We start from the raw sequence: 19962 nt of genomic DNA, 5'->3' as shown, positions 1-19962 counted from the left end.
TTATTTTTTTGCATTACATCAGATATCAGGTAAGGACACTATATATGAAAGCTTGCGTTGATCTGCTGGGGGGGGGGGGGGGAGGCGCGCCGGTCTAAACCACATTGCATGCTTGCACGAGGAAGGATAATAATGATGATCTAGCATTGATTTCAGGAAGATCCGATAATCAGGCGAAAAATGTGAACGTGTTTATTGAATTACACAAAAACGCTGTTTCCGCGTCTTTTCCCTGGAATTACTCAGAAGCAACCAAACTATATTCATATTCAATCAAAACGGTATAAAACGGAAATGTATGGATGAAAAAATAATCAGTTTTTTGCACGTTGACCAGAAGCAACTCACTGAGACTCAACAGCGTTATTAGACCCATAGCTATACTATAAAATATAGGTTTAGCTCTACAAACTACAACTCTTCATCTGCTACATTCTCCCCCTTGGTCACATCATTCGCAAATACCACCTCAACTTCCACTGTTACGCTGACGACACCCAAATATACATCAGTACACAATCCCCCCACAGCCCACCCCTCAGTCACATCGAATCATGCATCACCGAACTCCAAACTTGGATGACCCACAACTTCCTCAAACTCAACAGTGACAAGACTGAACTCCTCATCATTGGCACCAAAACCACCCTCACCAGATCCGGACCCATCACACTCACCATCAACGACTCCACCATCACCCCCTCCCCCCTAGTCCGCAACCTTGGTGTCCTCCTTGACCCCACCCTCTCATTTGACCCCCACGTCCGCTCCATCGTGAAAACATCCTACTTTCACCTCCGCAACATCGCAAAAATCCGTCACTGCCTCTCCCCCCCCGCTGCTGAATCCCTCATTCACGCCTTCATCTCCTCCCGCCTGGACTACTGCAACTCCCTCCTCACTGGTATCACCTCCCGCTCCCTCCATAAACTGCAAATGGTCCAAAATTCAGCCGCCCGCCTCCTCACTAACACCCGGTCCCGCGAACACATCACTCCTGTCCTCCACTCCCTCCACTGGCTCCCGATCAAACACCGCATTAACTTTAAAACACTACTCCTCACCTTCAAAGCCCTCCACAGCCTGGCCCCCCCCTACCTGACTGATCTCCTTCTCCCCTACCGCCCAACCCGTTCCCTCCGGTCCTCCTCCACTGCCTCCCTCACTGTCCCGACATCCAAGCTTAAAAACTTCGGAGATCGGGCCTTCTCTCGCACTGCACCCCGACTCTGGAACTCCCTCCCCCAGTCCATCAGAGACTCCCCTACACTCTCCACCTTCAAAGCTCGCCTCAAAACCCACCTGTTCTCCCTTGCCTTCAACCCCCCCCACCCCTAAACCCCCCCCCTCCCCTCCAACCTGATCGATTTGTCTCTAGTCTTTTTTTTTGTGCCATCAGGCTGTCTCCCCCGTTCCCCCCATGGTCTCATGTTCCTTTGTTTTTGTTTCTTTGTTGTTTTGTTTTGTTTCTTTGCTTTCGTCTCTTTGTTTGTACCCCTGCTCCCGACTACTGTCAGCGACTTCGGGTTATTGAGAAGCGCTATATAAATTAAATGAATTATTATTATATTATTATTATTAACTACGTTTACGTGGGGTTAATGGACGGCAAGGAAGGGGTCACTTCCCGGAAGGGGCGTGGCACTCAATGTGTTAAAGGAATGTGCCAGCATTATGGGGAATGCGCTTACCATCTTCTCCAGAGTCAGGAGATAGATACCAATTTCCTCTATCCAACTGCAAGCTAGCCAAGCCTAGCACAAATTAATGGAAGCAGATATGGACCAGCTAGCGTAGCTGTTGACAAAAAAACACCTCTCCCAGAGTTTTAAGCTAGGCTAGTGGTTCGTATCTGCTTCCATTTATTTGTGCTAAGCTAGGCTAGCTTGCAGTTGGATAGCTTTCTCTGAACGCACATTTACATTTACATTTAGTCATTTAGCTGACGCTTTTATCCAAAGCGACTTACAAGTTCTGTACGACAAGTCATCAGGAAGGATACCATCAGGATACCATCAGGATAGATACCAATACTCAGAGAGAGTATTGGTATCTATCTTCTTGTCTGACTCTGGAGAAAACGGTAAGCACATTTCCCCTAATGTTGGCGTGTTCCTTTAAAGGCGGCAGTGGACTTACAAAGAAGAAAGAATCATATAACTTGATTGAAGTATGGAGGATATTGAGTTTGCGCTTACACTCACACACACACAAAAAGTCCCGTTTTGTCCTGAGTAATACCGGCATCGTAAAAAAGAATGCAATGGAGCATAACGGCTAGCACAGTGTACAATGCAAGAAAGAGAGAGAGAGACAGACAGAAAGGATGCCTGTGTGTGTTTAATTACTTGTGTGTGTATAGTGTGTACACGCTATAAGTACACACTAATGTATAGCCAGGTGACCTAGCAGAGAGAAGTGTGCAGTAGGTCAGCAGCAGGAGCTGAGGAGTGCCATGATACTTACTTAGTTTCCTCCTTCATTACCACTGACCTCCAAACCTCTTCTTGTTGTCGCCAGGGCTGCCAGCTACTCTTCCTATGGCAGAGTATTGCATTGCCTTCTGACAGCATGAGGAAAAGCTATCTGTGCCACTCACACAGAGTGTGTGTGTGTGTGTGTGCGTGTGCGTGTGCGTGTGTGTGATGCAGCCAGATAAAAGACACTGGTTTGTGATTTGTGACAGTGAGACTATTGTCTCAAAGGGACAAAACGAAAGGGGGTGATGTGTGTGTGCCAGTGCATGTAGAACAGGGTTGACGTAACAGGCCCAGCTGAAGGTGGTCCATTGTGTGGCTAGCCAGCAGTGTTCAGTCAGTGCCACCAGACCAGACACATCCAGTGGCCCCTGCTAGGCTAGCGTTAGCTGCCCAGACACATCCAGTGGCCCCTGCTAGGCTCGCGTTAGCTGCCCAGACACATCCAGTGGCCCCTGCTAGGCTCGGGTTAGCTGCCCAGACACATCCAGTGGCCCCTGCTAGGCTAGCGTTAGCTGCCCAGACACATCCAGTGGCCCCTGCTAGGCTAGCGTTAGCTGACCAGACACATCCAGTGGCCTGTGCTAGGCTCGCGTTAGCTGCAGGGACACAACCTACATCCAGTGGCCCCTGCTAGGCTAGCGTTAGCTGACCAGACACATCCAGTGGCCCGTGCTAGGCTCGCGTTAGCTGCCCAGACACATCCAGTGGCCCCTGCTAGACTAGCGTTAGCTGCAGGGACACAACCTACATCCAGTGGCCCCTGCTAGGCTAGCGTTAGCTGCAGGGACACAACCTACATCCAGTGGCCCCTGCTAGGCTAGCGTTAGCTGCAGGGACACAACCTACATCTAGTGGCCCCTGCTAGGCTAGCGTTAGCTGCAGGGACACAACCTACATCCAGTGGCCCCTGCTAGGCTAGCGTTAGCTGCAGGGACACAACCTACATCCAGTGTCCCCTGCTAGGCTAGCGTTAGCTGCAGGGACACAACCTTGGGGCGACAGTGGAGCAGTCGTCTTCCGGCAAGACACTTAAGCCCTAGTTGCTCCCGATGAGCAGGTTGGCACCTTGCATGGTTGCCTCCGCCATCGGTGTGTGAGTGAATGTGTGTGAATGGGTAAAATGTGAGTAACAAATTGTAAAGCGTTTTGGATAAAGCGCTATATAAAAAAGCAGCCATTTACAACCTGCCATATGACTCAAGTCTAGCCCACGTCTGAGCAAGAGGTGGCCAGCAGCCAATAGGACTATTGGGAGGGGAATCACAGATCCAGGCACTCGGAAATACATTCGCCCTCCTAGCCAAGACATACCACATCATTATCACCCCCCTAGTCTCACTCACTCTCTCTCACTCTCACACACACACACACACACACACACACACACACACACACACACACACACACACACACACACAGTAAATTCAGTAACTCTGTTAAACGTTTTAGTTAAATGGTGTCTTGGCTCAAAGATCCTATCTACTGCCCAAAACAGCAATTCAAATCTGTTGAAGGACCTGGAGAAACAAACGTTTTCAACAGAGCCAGTAGCTGAGTCTAACATTAACGACCCGGACTCATCAGAACTTCCAAAGCCACTCGCCAGACATTTGGTGAGTTCAGTGATGTGAATGCAAATGAATGGAAACTGTCAAATTGATCAACAGATTTCGACTGTAAGAATATGTAAGGGCATCTCATCAATACTAATTTAAAAGCATGACTTGGCTCCCATTCTATCACACCAAAAATATTGTGTTACAGAAAATAAAAACATTACTTATTTTGCCTGTTGCACATCTAAAAACAAGTTGCCATTAACTTTGCTCAAACAGTATACTCCTTTCATGCACAATTGATATCCTAACTAATGTTGCAATGCACAATTGATATATATATATTTTTTTATCCTCTCTTTCTCAGATTTTTCTGTTTTTCTCCCCGTCCCAATTTTAGTCGTTGTGCCAATTCCCCCCCTCCCCTACCTGGTTGTTGTGTGCATGTTCTCCAACTGGTCGGTACAAGGGAAACCTGAAGTCCTCCGCACTCTTCCTCCGATACGCGCGGCGACAGCCAGTGCCTCTTTTTTCACCTGGCAGCGAGGGCTCTCATTGGTGAAGTGTAACGCGTGGGAGGTCACGCTGCCTTCATCAAGTCCTGCCTCCGCTGAGCAGGCGCCCAGACCTGACCTGTAGGCGTCGCTGTCCACAACGCCAGATCCCCACCCGTGACTTCCCTCCCCCTAACCCAGCCAAAGGGGTTAGTATAGCGATCAGCCCAAGCCAGAGGCAATACTGACTCCACACGATTGATATCTTAACCAATGTTGCAAGACGCTTAGAATGAAAGGCTCCGACATCAAGGCCATTCCTTCAACCTAAGCGTGCACTTATTTTCAACCTAGAACCTAAACGTGCATGCGCTCAAACCTAAACGTGCATGCTCCCCGAGCTAAACACGTGGGCATGCGGCGATACAATCTAACCGTCTGATTCGGCACAGCATTTCTTATTACGTCGGGACAACATATCTTTGTGTTTGTGTGTGTATAGACCACATTGCTTAGCAGAGTTCAGTGATGTGAATGCAAATGAATGGAAACTGTCAAGTTGATCAACAGATTTTGACTGTAAGAATCTGTAAGGGCATTAATGGGAGCAATTAAAAAAAAAAAAAGTAACTAAATAGTTACTTTTCACAGTAACGCATTACTTTTGGGTGTAAGTAACTAGTAACATAACCAAGTTACTTTTGAAATGAAGTAACTAGCAAAGTAACCAAGTTACTATTTTTCAGTAACTAGCACAACACTGGTCATAACACACATCACCTTCGCCCTCTATATCACCCTCCTAGTCACACGTGCATATCTCACATCACCCTTTATATCACCCTGAGTACAGTGAGAGGTGTTGGACACACACAGCCCATTACATATTCACATAGATCCATATTCGCTACCATTTCTTGCTTTTTGGTGATACCCTTCTCACTAACATAGACAGACACAACACCAAGGACACACGGAGGCAAAGAGACAGAAACACACACACACAGAGTGCGGTGGCCATCGGGGGGGGGGGGGGGGGGGGGGTGTTTTAACAGCTGTGGCACTCGGGGGCCACCGGCTCTGTGGGAAGGGTCTCCCTCTCTCACTGTTTGTGGATAAACCCCCAGAACGCCAGCTGAGAGAGAGAGAGAAATGGAGGAAGGCAGTCTGCGGAAAGTAGAACTTAAAAAGGACCATACCGGTGTCATTTTGACTTCACCACTACCAGAGATCGTCCCCGTCTTCCAACACATGTTGTGTGTGCACTGCATAGGGGTCTGCTGTGGTAGACGTCAGCCTGCCTTTGATTGATGTTGAAAGGGGTTGGAAATACACTGCATGAAACTTTAACCATTTCACTACCACACTACAGAATGTTAACCTTTCACAGTGTGGTAGTGAAAGGGTTAACCTTATGTAGTGTGGCAGTGAAACGGTTAACCATTTGCCGTGTGGCAGTGAAAGGGTTAACCTTCTGTATTGGCACAGTGAAAGGGTTAACCATTTTGGTAGTGTGGTAGTGCAAGGGTTACAGTGACTTGGCATACAGTAGGTGAGTCACCCTTGTGAAAACCCCTGCACCTTTATGTTCGCTAACGTTACTGTATTACTCTATTGGGAGCTACTCAACGCTGCACAGCTTTAACGGGGAGCACAGAGAGGTCATAACAAGCGCACCTAACCGGAAGCACCTGAGAGGTCATAACAAGCGCACCTAACTGAGAGGTCATAACAAGCGCACCTAACCGGAAGCACCCGAGGGGTCATAACAAGCGCACCTAACTGAGAGGTCATAACAAGCGCACCTAACTGAATGCAAAGGTTCCGACATGCAGGGCTTGTAGTAGAGTGTGAAAGTAAAACTCAGTGGGTTTGAGAAGGTGAAGTACCTTACAACCTTAAAGTATTCCCAGTTCCCACCCCTTTTCAGCAACAATGGCAGTGTGAATGGCATTCATGAAGGTAAGCTGAGCTAAAAACACATACTGTATACACCTACAAACACAACATTAAGGTAGTTTCAAGACAGGGGCACTCTCCGGTAATGGCATTGAGTTAGAATTAAACTCATGTGGTCATTTAAGATGGAAGGAGGGAGGGGGAGGGGGAGATAGAGAGAGATAGAGAGAGAGAGAGAGAGAGAGAGAGAGAGAGAGAGAGAGAGAGAGAGAGAGAGAGAGAGAGACAAAGGTGAGATTGCATATGGAAGCAATAGAGCATAACGGCTAGCACAGCGCAAGCTAAGAGATGGATAGATGCAGTGCGAGAGAAAGAGAAGAGTGCAGTGCGAGAGAGAGAAAATAAGCAATACGGGCTAGGCAGAAGTGGATACTGGATCTTTTGTTACTCATCATATTTCTTTACATACCATTTGTCGATAAACCATCACAGTGATTCTTTATTTTATATTAATTATTCGATCATCAACCGACTGCAACGTGGTAATGCCATGCCAATAAAGCCCAGTAGATTGAACCGCATTGAACAGAGAGATGCATTCCACATCTTACACAACGTGTGTCCCTGTGTGTCGTTTTGCAGTCTTCCCCTAAAACGCAGCAGTCTGCAACTGCAATGCAGATGGCATACCCTGTTAACCCCCCCCCATCCCCCCACCACCTTGTTTGGCACGATCTGCAAATGCATTGGTTCCCCTGGCCTCTCTGATAAAACAGCCCCGCTAGCCATGCTGAAGGACACTTTGACACAGTGTGACAGTTTTGGCTGTTTGCCGCTTGAATTGAAAACAGAGGACGGATGGATGGAGGAGAGTTTCGGCTGTTTGCCGCTTGAATTGAAAACAGAGGACGGATGGATAGAGGAGAGAGAGGAAGGGGGGGTAAAAGAGAAAGAAACAGAAAAAGAGGGACATGGAAGATACAGAAAACGAGAGATGGAGAGAGATGAATGGATGGAGATAAAGAAGGGACATCGATGGGAAAAGAGAGAGAGAGAGAGGACAAGATTTCCAACAGCGTCTGCCTCGACTCTTAACTCATTGGACGCCATGCATTAGTAGCTACCGCCATCACTGTAAACGGTGGGAGTCGCTCACCTTGTTTGCAGGGCTATAACTATTTAAATACTATAGCTATATATGCAATACTATGGCCCATTTGACATTTTATATTAATTATTCGATCATCAACCGACTGCAACGTGGTAATGCCATGCCAATAAAGCCCAGTAGATTGAACCGCATTGAACAGAGAGATGCATTCCACATCTTACACAACGTGTGTCCCTGTGTGTCGTTTTGCAGTCTTCCCCTAAAACGCAGCAGTCTGCAACTGCAATGCAGATGGCATACCCTGTTAACCCCCCCCCCATCCCCCCACCACCTTGTTTGGCACGATCTGCAAATGCATTGGTTCGCCTGGCCTCTCTGATAAAACAGCCCCGCTAGCCATGCTGAAGGACACTTTGACACAGTGTGACAGTTTTGGCTGTTTGCCGCTTGAATTGAAAACAGAGGACGGATGGATGGAGGAGAGAGGAAGGGGGGGTAAAAGAGGAAGAAACAGAAAAAGAGGGACATGGACAATACAGAAAACGAGAGATGGAGAGAGATGAATGGATGGAGATAAAGAAGGGACATCGATGGGAAAAGAGAGAGAGAGAGAGGACAAGATTTCCAACAGCGTCTGCCTCGACTCTTAACTCATTGGACGCCATTACAGTAGCTACCGCCATCACTGTAAACGGTGGGAGTCGCTCACCTTGTTTGCAGGGCTATAACTATTTAAATACTATAGCTATATATGCAATACTATGGCCCATTTGACATCGAGTATGTATCGTTCAAGATGTGAAAAAGGAATTTTTTTTCCATCCATACATTCTCGTTTTATACCGTGGTGAATATAAGTATGGTTTTAGAGGGGAGCTCCAGTAGCTCACCGCGTACCTCGAGCGCTATTTCGGCGCCGGGGACAACCGTGCTCGTCACGGATCTGGGGTAGCAAGTTCGATTCCCGGACAAAGCCGTAACTTTCTCAGAGTGTCTTCCCCCCATCTGTACCCCCATTCAACCTGTTTCTGTCGGTCATTCTTGACCAGAGAAAATGCGATAAACGCAAGAAGAGCCAGCGGAATGGCCAAAGTTTAAAAAAAAAAAAAAGTATGGTTTTAGAGTGGTCTGGGGTCATTCCTGGAAGGCTAGTAATAGCCAGCGACGCATATTATACTTAATCCATTGGCATTTCGTCCCTATACACGCTACAATAAAAAATTCAAATGCATATGATCAGTATATTATGTTCCATCATGCATGCATGAAAGGGGGGGGGGGGGGGTCGTTTATGATTAATTGATTGTCAATAACGGCATTCGTTAGTACAACAGCATATATTGATCAGGGCTATGAGAACAATGGACAACCAAGCTACAGACGACAAGCTACAGACGACAGTGAAAGGGTTAACCATTTGGAAGTGCGGCAGTGAAAGGGTTAAGTGTGAAGAAACAGAACACGTGGCTTTCCGTTTTTAGATGCGAACCGTGATGTCACCAACTCACTCAGTCATTCATCAGCAATTAATTTACTCACACACGGTTAGCTGCTCTGCCCCCTAGTGGCGGCTCACAGGTATCAGCTTCAGGTCACGACTACAGCAGGCATGCTCCATCATGTACACTTGGTACACAGAGCCGACAGCATCAACACTGAGTCCTAGGTTATGCGAACTAGTGATTTGTACGTTACGCTTCTGCTTAACTGGCTAGCTTGGAGCCTCTTAACTCGCAACAGTAACTCTGCATCTTATGGGCAGTATAACACAGACCACACCTCCCCTCTTTACTCATTCAGCGCTAGACCCGACATTTCTCAGGTTATCTCGCCAGTGGTTGAGCGCCCCTATCTTTTTTTAAGATTACTTTTCTTTTAGCATTTATTGCTTTTCATGGTCAGACACGACCCACAGAGGAGGAGAGGATGAACGGGAGAAGAGGTGGGGAAGACATGCGACAAATGTCACGGGAGCGGGAGGCGAACCTGGGACGGCCATGTAGGTGTGCGAGGCACTATGCGGTGCGCCACGAGGGCGCCCACACCACTATCTTTAAAGCGTGGCATAGCTAGAACGGGACAAGGCTAATCCCTGGCGCTGAATGAGTTAAGCCATATTTTCAGAAAATTCGCCCTGAAGGTACATACCCAAGTAAATGGAAGATTGCTCCACTTCTACAAGGTCCATTTGCATGTTCTTGGTATTTAGGGAAATCTATGGACCTCAGGGGAATGTATTCCCAGTGTCAAAAATAATGTGTCTGTTACTATGCTTGAGTAAATTGGAATGAACCAAAGGAGAATACTTTTTTATATATATATATCTTTGACAGTGAATAACACCATGCTAACATTGACCAAAAGTGACCACTGAGGTCATTCAGCACCTCCTTGAGATAGAGTGTACTACAAATCTAAGCATATGAATAAAGGGCAGATGATTTACAGGTTTTTTTGTAGATAGATACAGTACAGAATTTTGCAATCTGGACACATGCAATTTGAAATATGAATATAGAATATCAGGCCTATAAAGGACCTTATTATGACCAAGTCATACATCTATGGATCGGCCAAATCTCCTCTTTCCAATGGCAGAGTTAAATCTGGATTTAGTACCACCAGGTGCACGGTATAGGGCAGCAAAGACGTGAATGAAATCTACTGTAAGTACAGTTACTTTTGTATAATGTCCATAGCTCTGCCATTTTTTACCGGATTGAGATGCAGTTTATTTCTTTGAGCTGGGTCTCCTCTTTCTTAGGACCAACGATTTCATGACGACTTCCTGTCCTCGCGTCTAAATACTCAGATTTTCGATGCAATGCACAGAGATTTCTATAAGCTCATATTTCGCTATAATAACACTTTTTTTATCCACTTTTTCTCCTCTTTTTCTATTTTTCTCCCATCCCAATTCCATTGTGCCAATTCTTCCCTCCCCTGTCTTGAACATTGCTCGCATATGCCCCCCACAGGCCGGTTGTAGGGAGGATAGAAGCCTTGCATCACGTGTCCCTTCCGGTACACGAGGAGGCAGCCTGTCACATCTTTTCACCTGCCAGCGCGGACTCTCATTGGCGAGGTGTAACGTGTGGGAGGCTCACACTACCCCCGCCATTTCCTGTCTCTGCTGTGCAGGCGTCCCCCAACCGACCTGTAAGAGTCGCTGTCCACAACGTCCAGATTACCACCCATCGACTTCCACCCTCAAACTCTGCCAATTGAGTTAGTATGCCGGCTGGCCCAAGCCGGAGGCAGCGCAGACAGCTGGAGTCGAACCCGGTGTCTCTTGCGTTGGTGACGAGCGCAATGTCCGCTGCACCACCCAGCCGCACCAGCTATAATAACACTTAAAATCATTGCTAAACAAACGTAGTGCTGAAAATATACACTTTGACTGCTGTTTCGATAGGGTTAGGGTCTTTACTCTTGGCTACATTTGAAAAATAAACACAACAACATCACTTAATACGGACTGTATTGATCTATTTGTGACGTGAAATAAATCAAGAGGTTAAAGCCTGCATCACTTTGCATCTATAACACTGTGTCCTTTTTCATTCAAAATTGACAGACCAAGTCTAATATATTCCTTTCTAGATAAGGTGTCCAGTAGCTTTAATATCACTTCCTTGCATAAAGTTTTTTTGAATGAATTCCAATAGAAACCCAACTGCATCAATCAGTCAAATTGATAATATTATTAGAAATGATGTCTGTGTATATCAGCTTGATTTTAATCTATGCATAAATTATATGAAACAAAATGTAGTAGATTCTGGATTGATGAGGGCTTCTGAGTGGGTTCTAATAGCTTCACCTTCAACCCTACTGGCAATGTTACTGGTTAAGCCTCTTCAATGACAAGGTTAGTTTGTTTACCTGCTGGCGACCCTCGAGGAGGATGAAGAGGAGTCCCCTCCATTTTCATGGATGGCATCACCGTTATGCTGGACTTCTGTAGATAGAGATAGAGAGATAGAGATAGAGATAGAGATAGAGATAGAGATAGAGATAGAGATAGAGATAGAGATAGAGATAGAGAACTGTTAGTATGATAGCTGAATATATATACTGATACATGGAACTATGGACCTAAGAAAGGTGCTATACAAATAACGTTTTATTATTACGTTTTTATTATGGAGAGGAATAGATTCACTGGTAGCAACAAAGGTGTGTGTGTGTATCCCATATTGATAGCATGTTCCTTTAAGTAACTGTGTGTGTGTACCAGTGTGGAAGTAATGTGTGTGTGTGTGTGTGTGTGTGTGTATATGGATCTCACTGGTGGTGGTGTTGGTCGCATTGCCATTGGTGAGCGGTGCCAGTGGTTCTTGGTCAGCGACCGTCAGGCCGTCCAGGTAGACGGTCAGTTCCCCCGTGGCCACCGGAGCCCCCTTCTGCTCCACACTCAGCTTCAGGACCTCCTTCACATTCTCCACTGGGACACACAGGACAGACACGTGGCATTAGAACAGTGCGGCGCAGTCAGAGCCTCTTCAAGTGCACTTTTATATGCAGGTGTTATGATCGGGTTATCATGAAGTATTGTGTCTTTGAACTGGCGAGTGTAAACGCAGCATCCCGCTTACAATAGTCACGATAAGATGTCCCAGTAACCTGAATATGATGGCTGGGATATGCTGATATTATCCAGGATACTGAGGAATGTCAACACCTGATCCTGTCTAATGTTGGGTTTTGTGGTCTGTGTGAGTTCCGGTTCCATGTTATTATTCCCAATATTCTTTATTTTTTAATACTTACATTTGTATTGGGTTTTGTTTGAAACATATACAAATGTAATAAAAACAGGCATAGTTACATTTTACCTATATACAGTATATACAAATAAATTACCCATTGTCCAAGAAGAGCATATACATGTCAATTAGTCTTTAGGCATTTCCCACTGTGTCATAAGTCATACATTTCACAGGCAAGTCCATGGTGGAGATCTGAAAATGCATATAAACCCACAAAACATACTTTATAGCTAGTACCTGGAATACTAGGGCTGTACCCTTTTAGTTTAGTACAATTAATCAGTCCGTTTGGTCGTCTTAGTCGACCAAGACTTGTTATTAGATATATTTATTAATACAATTATTTATTATTATATATGTTTTTTCCATGCTGAATAATAGAAAGTCTCTGGTGAGAATATGATTTAAAAGAGGTCCTTCAGCATGATTGTATGTTGAATACTCTATGCATGTAAGCATACTCTGTGAGAAAACTGGGACCAACCAACTCCAGAAAGGGTTAATCTAGATACTAGAGCTGGGCCGTTAACGGAGTTAACGTGCTGCGTTAACGCTATACTAGTATTGCGCGATAATATAATTAACGCATTAATTAATTACATTTTTTTTTTTACCTTTATTTACCCAGGGTAGGTTCGCTGAGCACAGATGCTCTTTTTCAGGAACGTCCTGCTTCACATTCACACAGTTCCATTCACACCTGGGAGCTGCCCAGTACAACCACAGTTGACACCATTGGCCACTGAGCAACTCCACTGGAGCAGTTGATTCAAGCCATGTCACATAGTTCAAGTTTGAAATGATTCTTTCTGTTTTGCTCCTGAGAGTGTGCTAGATACTGTACTGTACTGGTAATATTATTTATTTGTGTTAACTTCTGAATAAAACAACTTATTAAACACAAGTACATCTTATTGAACATTATTTTGATATTTCATTACCAATTATCATAGCAAAACAGCTTTTTCAAACAGTCTGTAATGCATTTTGGAAACGGGAGATGGGCTCATGGAGTAATGGGCCACCTGGCCTGAGAAACATAAGGAGGAAAGAAAAAGTAAGGACTTACTTCTGGTCATTATTTGGGTAGAACACACATATTTTGAATGCCTTCGGCAGGTTTTTCTTTTCTTTTTTTGAGCCATTTTAATCTAGATTAATCTAGATTAAATCCAGGATTGCAGATAGATTAATCTAGATTAAAAAAATTAATCTATGCCCACCTCTACTAGATACATACATACCTTTCACGAGTTTCTCTAAACAAACCAAAAACGAACTCCTACACTGTGTATCATATACACACATCTGTGCACTGCATACATAGCCCATACATCCCTCAAGATGGAGGGCAGAGGAGAGGAGAGGAAAGGAGATCAAGGAGAGAAACGAGACAGCGACAGGAGGAGAGCAGTAGAAGGGGTGGGGGGTTAGCAAACGTGATACTGATGTTGGCTAGACGGCCCCAAACACCCGTCTATTGTCTGGTTGTGCCACAAATGAAAAGGATGCCAGCCAACATGCGCATCCTGTTATCTTCTGTTAAGTAGCCGAAAAGACAGGGAGAGAAGTGAGGCAGGGTCATAAGGGAAAGTCCAAATGTCCCCAAACCAAATAGATAGAAATACGAGTAAAACACTTGTTTGGACATGTGGTTGGTCCTCAGTGGAACATGGGGCTGTTTTAAGGTTAGTAGGACATGGGGCTGTTTTAAGGTTAGTAGGACATGGGGCTGTTTTAAGGTTAGTAGGACATGGGGCTGTTTTAAGGTTAGTAGGACATGGGGCTGTTTTAAGGTTAGTAGGACATGGGGCTGTTTTAAGGTTAGTAGGACATGGGGCTGTTTTAAGGTTAGTAGGACATGGGGCTGTTTTAAGGTTAGTAGGACATGGGGCTGTTTTAAAGTTAGTAGGACATGGGGCTGTTTTAAGGTTAGTAGGACATGGGGCTGTTTGGAATCGAACCCGGGTCGGCCGCTTCGCGACGCAGCGTGTTACATGGGTCGCCACTTGGGTGCCCGACAAGGGGCTGTTTTAAGGTTAGTAGGACATGCGGTTGGTCCTCAGTAGGACATGGGGCTGTTTTAAGGTCAAAGGGTAAGTTCAGACTTCTGGGGGCCACTGTAAAAAACCCTGACACATACTCAAAAGTGCAACCAAAGCAAAACGCTATGTAGTAAATGGAAGCGCCTAATAGAACTAAGTATATGAATACAAACGTGTGTGTGTGTGTGTGGGTGTGTGTGCATGTGCGTGTGTGTGCGTGTCTATACATACATTTTCTGTCGTGCTGCTCCAGAGCTTGCAGGAGGTCTAGCGTGGCTTTGCCCAGCAGAGCGTCTGCCTTCAGGGTGTGGTGGCTCCATACCTTGAAGTCCACCTGTGTGTGTGGCGTTACATTCCTGAAGAAACACACACACAGGGTCAATTTCCTGAACCGTCATAAAAGGACACCTTCAGCAGACAAATAAATATATTGTGTTGTTAGCCTTAAACACACTCAACACAAACGCAAATAAAATACACACTTGTACGAATGCACACACACACACACACACACACACACACACACACACACACACACACACACACACACACAGTTACATGACAGTAGAGGCCTTCCTAGCTCTGACCAATCATCATGGCTTGACACTGGTTTGTAACAGTTCCTTTCTCTGATGGGATGTGAATAGTTAAACACCAGACATGACGGTAACAGTACACTATGCGCACGACACACAGCATCACGGACACGTGAGCGTTACATGACGCAGCAGAACCGAGGCCTTGAATAACTGTTCACAACAGTCCAGCTAAGAAAGTAACAAGCAGAGCAGTCGATTAGCAGTGTAGGCGTCATTATATAATACCCACACATAGAAAAGTAACTCATCAATCTGTGAGACTATCAGCATAGTAACATGGCGTACCATTAGAATGGTAGTGAGTTGGACAAATTACTCTCACTGCGTGAAGATTAAACGGTGCATAATCTCTCACCACTGAGAGTCATCTATCATGACTGCCAATGGTCTTGGCCTAACAGTGTTGAAGCATAATAACCCTATCAGGCAATATATGGAACAAGCAATTAGAGATTCTAGACTAGATTAGGAATGCTATCGTATGACTGATTGTGCCTCCACTGAATGTTGTGTATGGGTGTGCATGGTTGATGTGGTGTGCTCTGATAATAGCTCTTCACAATCCTTGAGGAAGGCTCTCTGATTGATGTGAGCGTTCCCCCTCTACCTCAAGGGAAACCAGACTTGCGCATAAATGCAGTGTTGAAGTTCAAAGGTTCAATCAATTTATGCATATTTGACTTGTACTTCATAGAGGGGTGGTGGAGGATCAATAATACCAGACACAGAGTGCAGCTCCAACCCTCCCTTGATAAGCACACTGTGGCTTTGCCGAACTTGGACAGCTTGTCGTGGACAGTAATCTCATTGACTCCACACTAAGATCAGTCTGTGATCAATACCATTGCCATTACTCAGCCAATTAGGGATGCACCGATATGAACATGTGCGGCCGATACCGATTGTTCAAATAACACAATCGGCTGATACCGATATCTGTGTCCTGGCAAAAAATAAATAAAATAAAATTCAACAACAAAAAATAAATAAATTCGATTTACAAAAAGATTTTTAAAAGATTATATATATTTTTCTATTCATTCTGTTTAAACCAATGGGGTTTTTCTTCACAGTTGCAGATAAAGATTAGGCTACACTAATAGTATTATATTATTATAGTATAATATGACTCATCATAAAAATAAAACATTTATCATAATGATGTAGCCTATCTGCCTCCGCTTGGCACTCGGCGCTCCATCAAGACGTTACCATCACTTTCGTACCAACCGTGCCCTTATTGGATTATTTATGTTGACGAAACTGATGAGTTATATTCATTAAAGAAAGTTGATTAAATGTGACTAATTTAATCAGATTAATCACTTTATTCAAATTGAGGATTTAGTTTGAGGATATTTATATTTATTATATATATATATATTTTTTTAAGTTTTAAATTATATATATTTTTTATTTTGATAATTATCGGCCACTGCCATAGGTACATTTTATCTTATCGGCCGATAGGCCGATTGCAGTCAACAAGGCACATATCGGCCAATACCGATACGCGACCGATATATATCGGTGCACCCCTACAGCCAATATGTGTTTGATTTTGCTCTCATAAACTCTCTCTAACATACCAATCAACTAAAGTGAAGTGCAACATTGATGTCATCAGGGGATTTAGCATAATTTAGGTAGAGACAACTAATAAATAGCAAGTTGCTCTTCAAACACAAAATTATGCATGGCACTTTCCTTTTCTAAGGGAATACCACTATTTTTATTTGATTTGGTCAATATATATAAGCCGTAGCCCGAGCAGGCATCCATGACCTTTTCCAAATCAAAAAGCTGTATAGAACCATGGTTGCATGGAACTCACTTCCAGAGCAGATTGCTAAAGCACAAACCAAAACAAGTTTTAAAAGACAACTTAAACAACATCTAACAGCCCTACGCCTATAAACACATTCTGTACATACTGTATATACATACACACACACCTATAGTTATTTATTTTCATTAAATAACATTTTTAGTGATAGGAATATCAATAGTCTATACAAATAGGTGGTAAGAGTTTGTATGTACTGTATTTCCAGTGCCTATGAATCAAGGTAAAATACTGCAGAAGATGTATGTATTGTATGTTTATTAGGGGTGTAATGGTACGCAAAAACCACGGTTCGGTACGTACCTCGGTTTTGAAGTCACGGTTTGGTATGGGTTTTCAGTACAGTGGGGGAAAGTTTGGCTTTCCATGTTCCACTCAGGGGTGATGTAGTGTGCAGTAACTAATTGTACTTATAGGGCTGTCAACAAATATTCTATATTGAAATTAATAATCGACTTGTTAAAAAAAAAAAAAAAAAAATTGTTTTTAGATTGTGAAAAAAACAGCCGTCGTTAGTGGTTAACATACCGTTGTATTTGTTCAGTACACAGCCGTACTGAACCTAAGGTCCAGTACTGAAACGGTTCGGTACGGATACGTGTACCTTTACACCCCTAACGGTTTCTCACTGCTTGTGAATTTAGTGCATATTAATATATACAGTATTTTGTAATATATATATTGTACTATGTATGATTATGAATATGGTATGTTATATAGTAATATGTTTGAGAAAAAGGATATGATCACTCTCTGATTTTAATACCACTTGGGTGTTTGTCTGTAAATGTCTCATCTATTGTCATGTTTATATGTTATGTATGGAGCCCAGGAAGACTAATGGGGATCTTAATAAAGATCGGCCTGCATGGATACAGTATAAAAAGGGCGAGGAGGATCAGAAGTGGAACGGCTGCAGTCTTGTGTGCTGCTGAGTGATGAAGAGATGAGGGGTCAAACAGGTGAGGTGACTGAAAGTGGCATCAGTATTTTAACACTCAGGCATTGCAGAAAGACTGGAAATGCATGTACATTTCCGGTCTACAGAGTGTGGATTTCTGAAAACTTAGAATAAACTGAGGAAAACGTCCTAAATTTGTCTTTCAGTTTCCTTGAAATTATATGTTAGCATTATTAGCATTTCCTTTTACAGCTAGCAGTGTCCCTTTGAGGAATGCTAATAATAATAATATGCCATTTCTGGGGCTAACAGAAGGACCAATGTAGAAACCTTTCCCCACAACGGGACCCAAGTGTTTGATTTTTTTTATATTCCTTTAAGCAACAGATAGCATGGGTGGGGAGAGGTAATAAGAGAGATTTTATTAAGAGTCCATGAGTGAGTCAACGTCAGATGAAAACAACACAGCATTCAAGAGGCCTTCAGTTTCCCACAGTCATTCGTCATCTTCCTCTCAGAACACCTCTGATAACATCTCCACCGCACCGCGGGCTGCACGGCCACCGCCGATTCATTCCCCTGATGGACGGCGTCCTATTCCTTCCCTTATGTCTAGAAACACAAGCAGGGATGTCACAGTAGCAGAAGTTGCCCAGAGCAACAACCTGGGACTGTGGCCTCGGGTAGAACCATCCATTAGCCAAAAAGCCATTGGGAAAAGACATGCGACAACCGCAGAGCAGCGGTCATTTTCTCAGAGATAATTACCCAATCGAGACAATTAGCATCCGCAATGACGTCTCTACCATTTAGCCACAAGACAGGGAGTCATAACAATATACACGGTTACAGGCCAGCGCTGGTGACTCACCCGACTATTGCACTCTCAGAAGGTTTCTGTCATGTCATGGTTATGTCAAATATTTCAGATTCTATCCCTAAAAATAAGGACTTGGACTGAGCTTCTGAAAGCATGTCCCAACAACCATGTGTATGGTTCATAAGATTGTTATAAAGTCTTAGATAGACATCAACACACCCCCCTCCACCCTCCCTCCCCCCTCCACACAGCTGCCTACTCCATCCCTGCATCGCAACAACATGGCTCTAGTGCAATTTCATCGCAGGAGGCTGCAACATTTTAATAAAGGCAAAAGACCACTCTGAATGAAGCATTGTGGTGCTGCAGAGAGGCCTACAAATCCCATTCCACAGACTCAAGGAACCCGTTTAGTTTGGTACAGACAGAAAATGACAAACCAAAAATGATCAGTCCCTCTAACATCGTGAATCATATCGCAATATCTGTCAAAATAATTGCATTGTGACCCCCCGCCCAAATTGTTCAGCCCTAACGCCCACACACAAACAAACTGGATAGAGGAGAGAGAGATGGGGGGTAGGGTACTTACAGAGTCAGCCTCTCGTCCCACTTGGGGTTGGAGGAGCTGTGTGATTTGGCCGTGCGGCGCGACTCCCCCTCAGCTGTCACCTCCACATAGATGGCCGTCCCAAACAGACTCTTCTTCCTCTTGAGCTTGGCACAGGAAACTGGACAAAAGACAGACGAGGAGTCAAGTCGGTGACGGTAACCCATCGATGGACCCAATTCATCTCGTTTCATTACATCACCACATCGGCAGAGGACTGTCTTCGTCCAAACCGCACGCTACTTGAGATATTAGCTGATGTAAGGTCATTTGATTTACATGAGCACAAACAAGTCAGATGATGTAAACAACAAACAATCACCAGTTTGCTGGCAACAAAAAGTTACTCATGGTTTCATATTATACATTTTGTGCTGCATTGCTCATCAGCAGCCATTTACATGGTAGAATTGTCCACAGCCTCATCAATAAAACATAATTGAACCCTTGCACTGAAAAACCATATAACTCCGTTTTTTGAGGCCCATGTATTTGCAGCTGTAAAGTCAATCCAAATCACCTGGGAGTGTGAATGTGATACACTCGACTGTCTTTAACTATGAATGTACACAATGTTCTAACTTACCCTCTTCAGATAATAAAAGTTTGAACACATCACTCCTATGAAAAACTTTAAACAGAGTCATATGGTTCTTCGTCCAAGGTATTCAATTAGGAACATGTGTTATTAATAGACGGTGTGTGTATTCAGGCTAATCTGTCTGGCCTCACCAATGGCATGGAGCTGGGATGATCCTCCGTGGTTATTGCTGCACTCTGTTCTAGACGAGGCCGTGGCCATGTCATACACCACAGTGGAAGCCTGGGG

At 44.3% G+C, this 19962-nt stretch overlaps 1 protein-coding gene across 1 annotated transcript in view; it reads right to left on the bottom strand.

Moving 5' to 3' along the window:
* LOC311238463 (NEDD4-like E3 ubiquitin-protein ligase WWP1) overlaps nt 1-19962 on the bottom strand; it is an 88236-nt gene that overhangs the window by 29753 nt on the left and 38521 nt on the right. Inside the window, exons 3-7 of the mRNA XM_084326543.1 lie at nt 19866-19956; nt 19116-19254; nt 14589-14713; nt 11832-11987; nt 11426-11501 (exon numbers count right to left, since the gene is read on the bottom strand). Coding sequence (XP_084182669.1) covers nt 11426-11501; nt 11832-11987; nt 14589-14713; nt 19116-19254; nt 19866-19935 — 566 coding nt within the window. The 5' untranslated portion in view covers nt 19936-19956. The remainder of the gene's footprint in view (nt 1-11425; nt 11502-11831; nt 11988-14588; nt 14714-19115; nt 19255-19865; nt 19957-19962) is intronic.

Source organism: Notolepis coatsorum (assembly GCF_963971535.1).
Source record: "Notolepis coatsorum genome assembly, chromosome: 12".
NCBI classification, from domain to species: Eukaryota; Metazoa; Chordata; class Actinopteri; order Aulopiformes; family Paralepididae; genus Notolepis; species Notolepis coatsorum.
The sequence above is the reverse complement of the archived record's forward strand: the minus strand, read 5'-3'. Positions and strand labels throughout refer to the sequence as shown.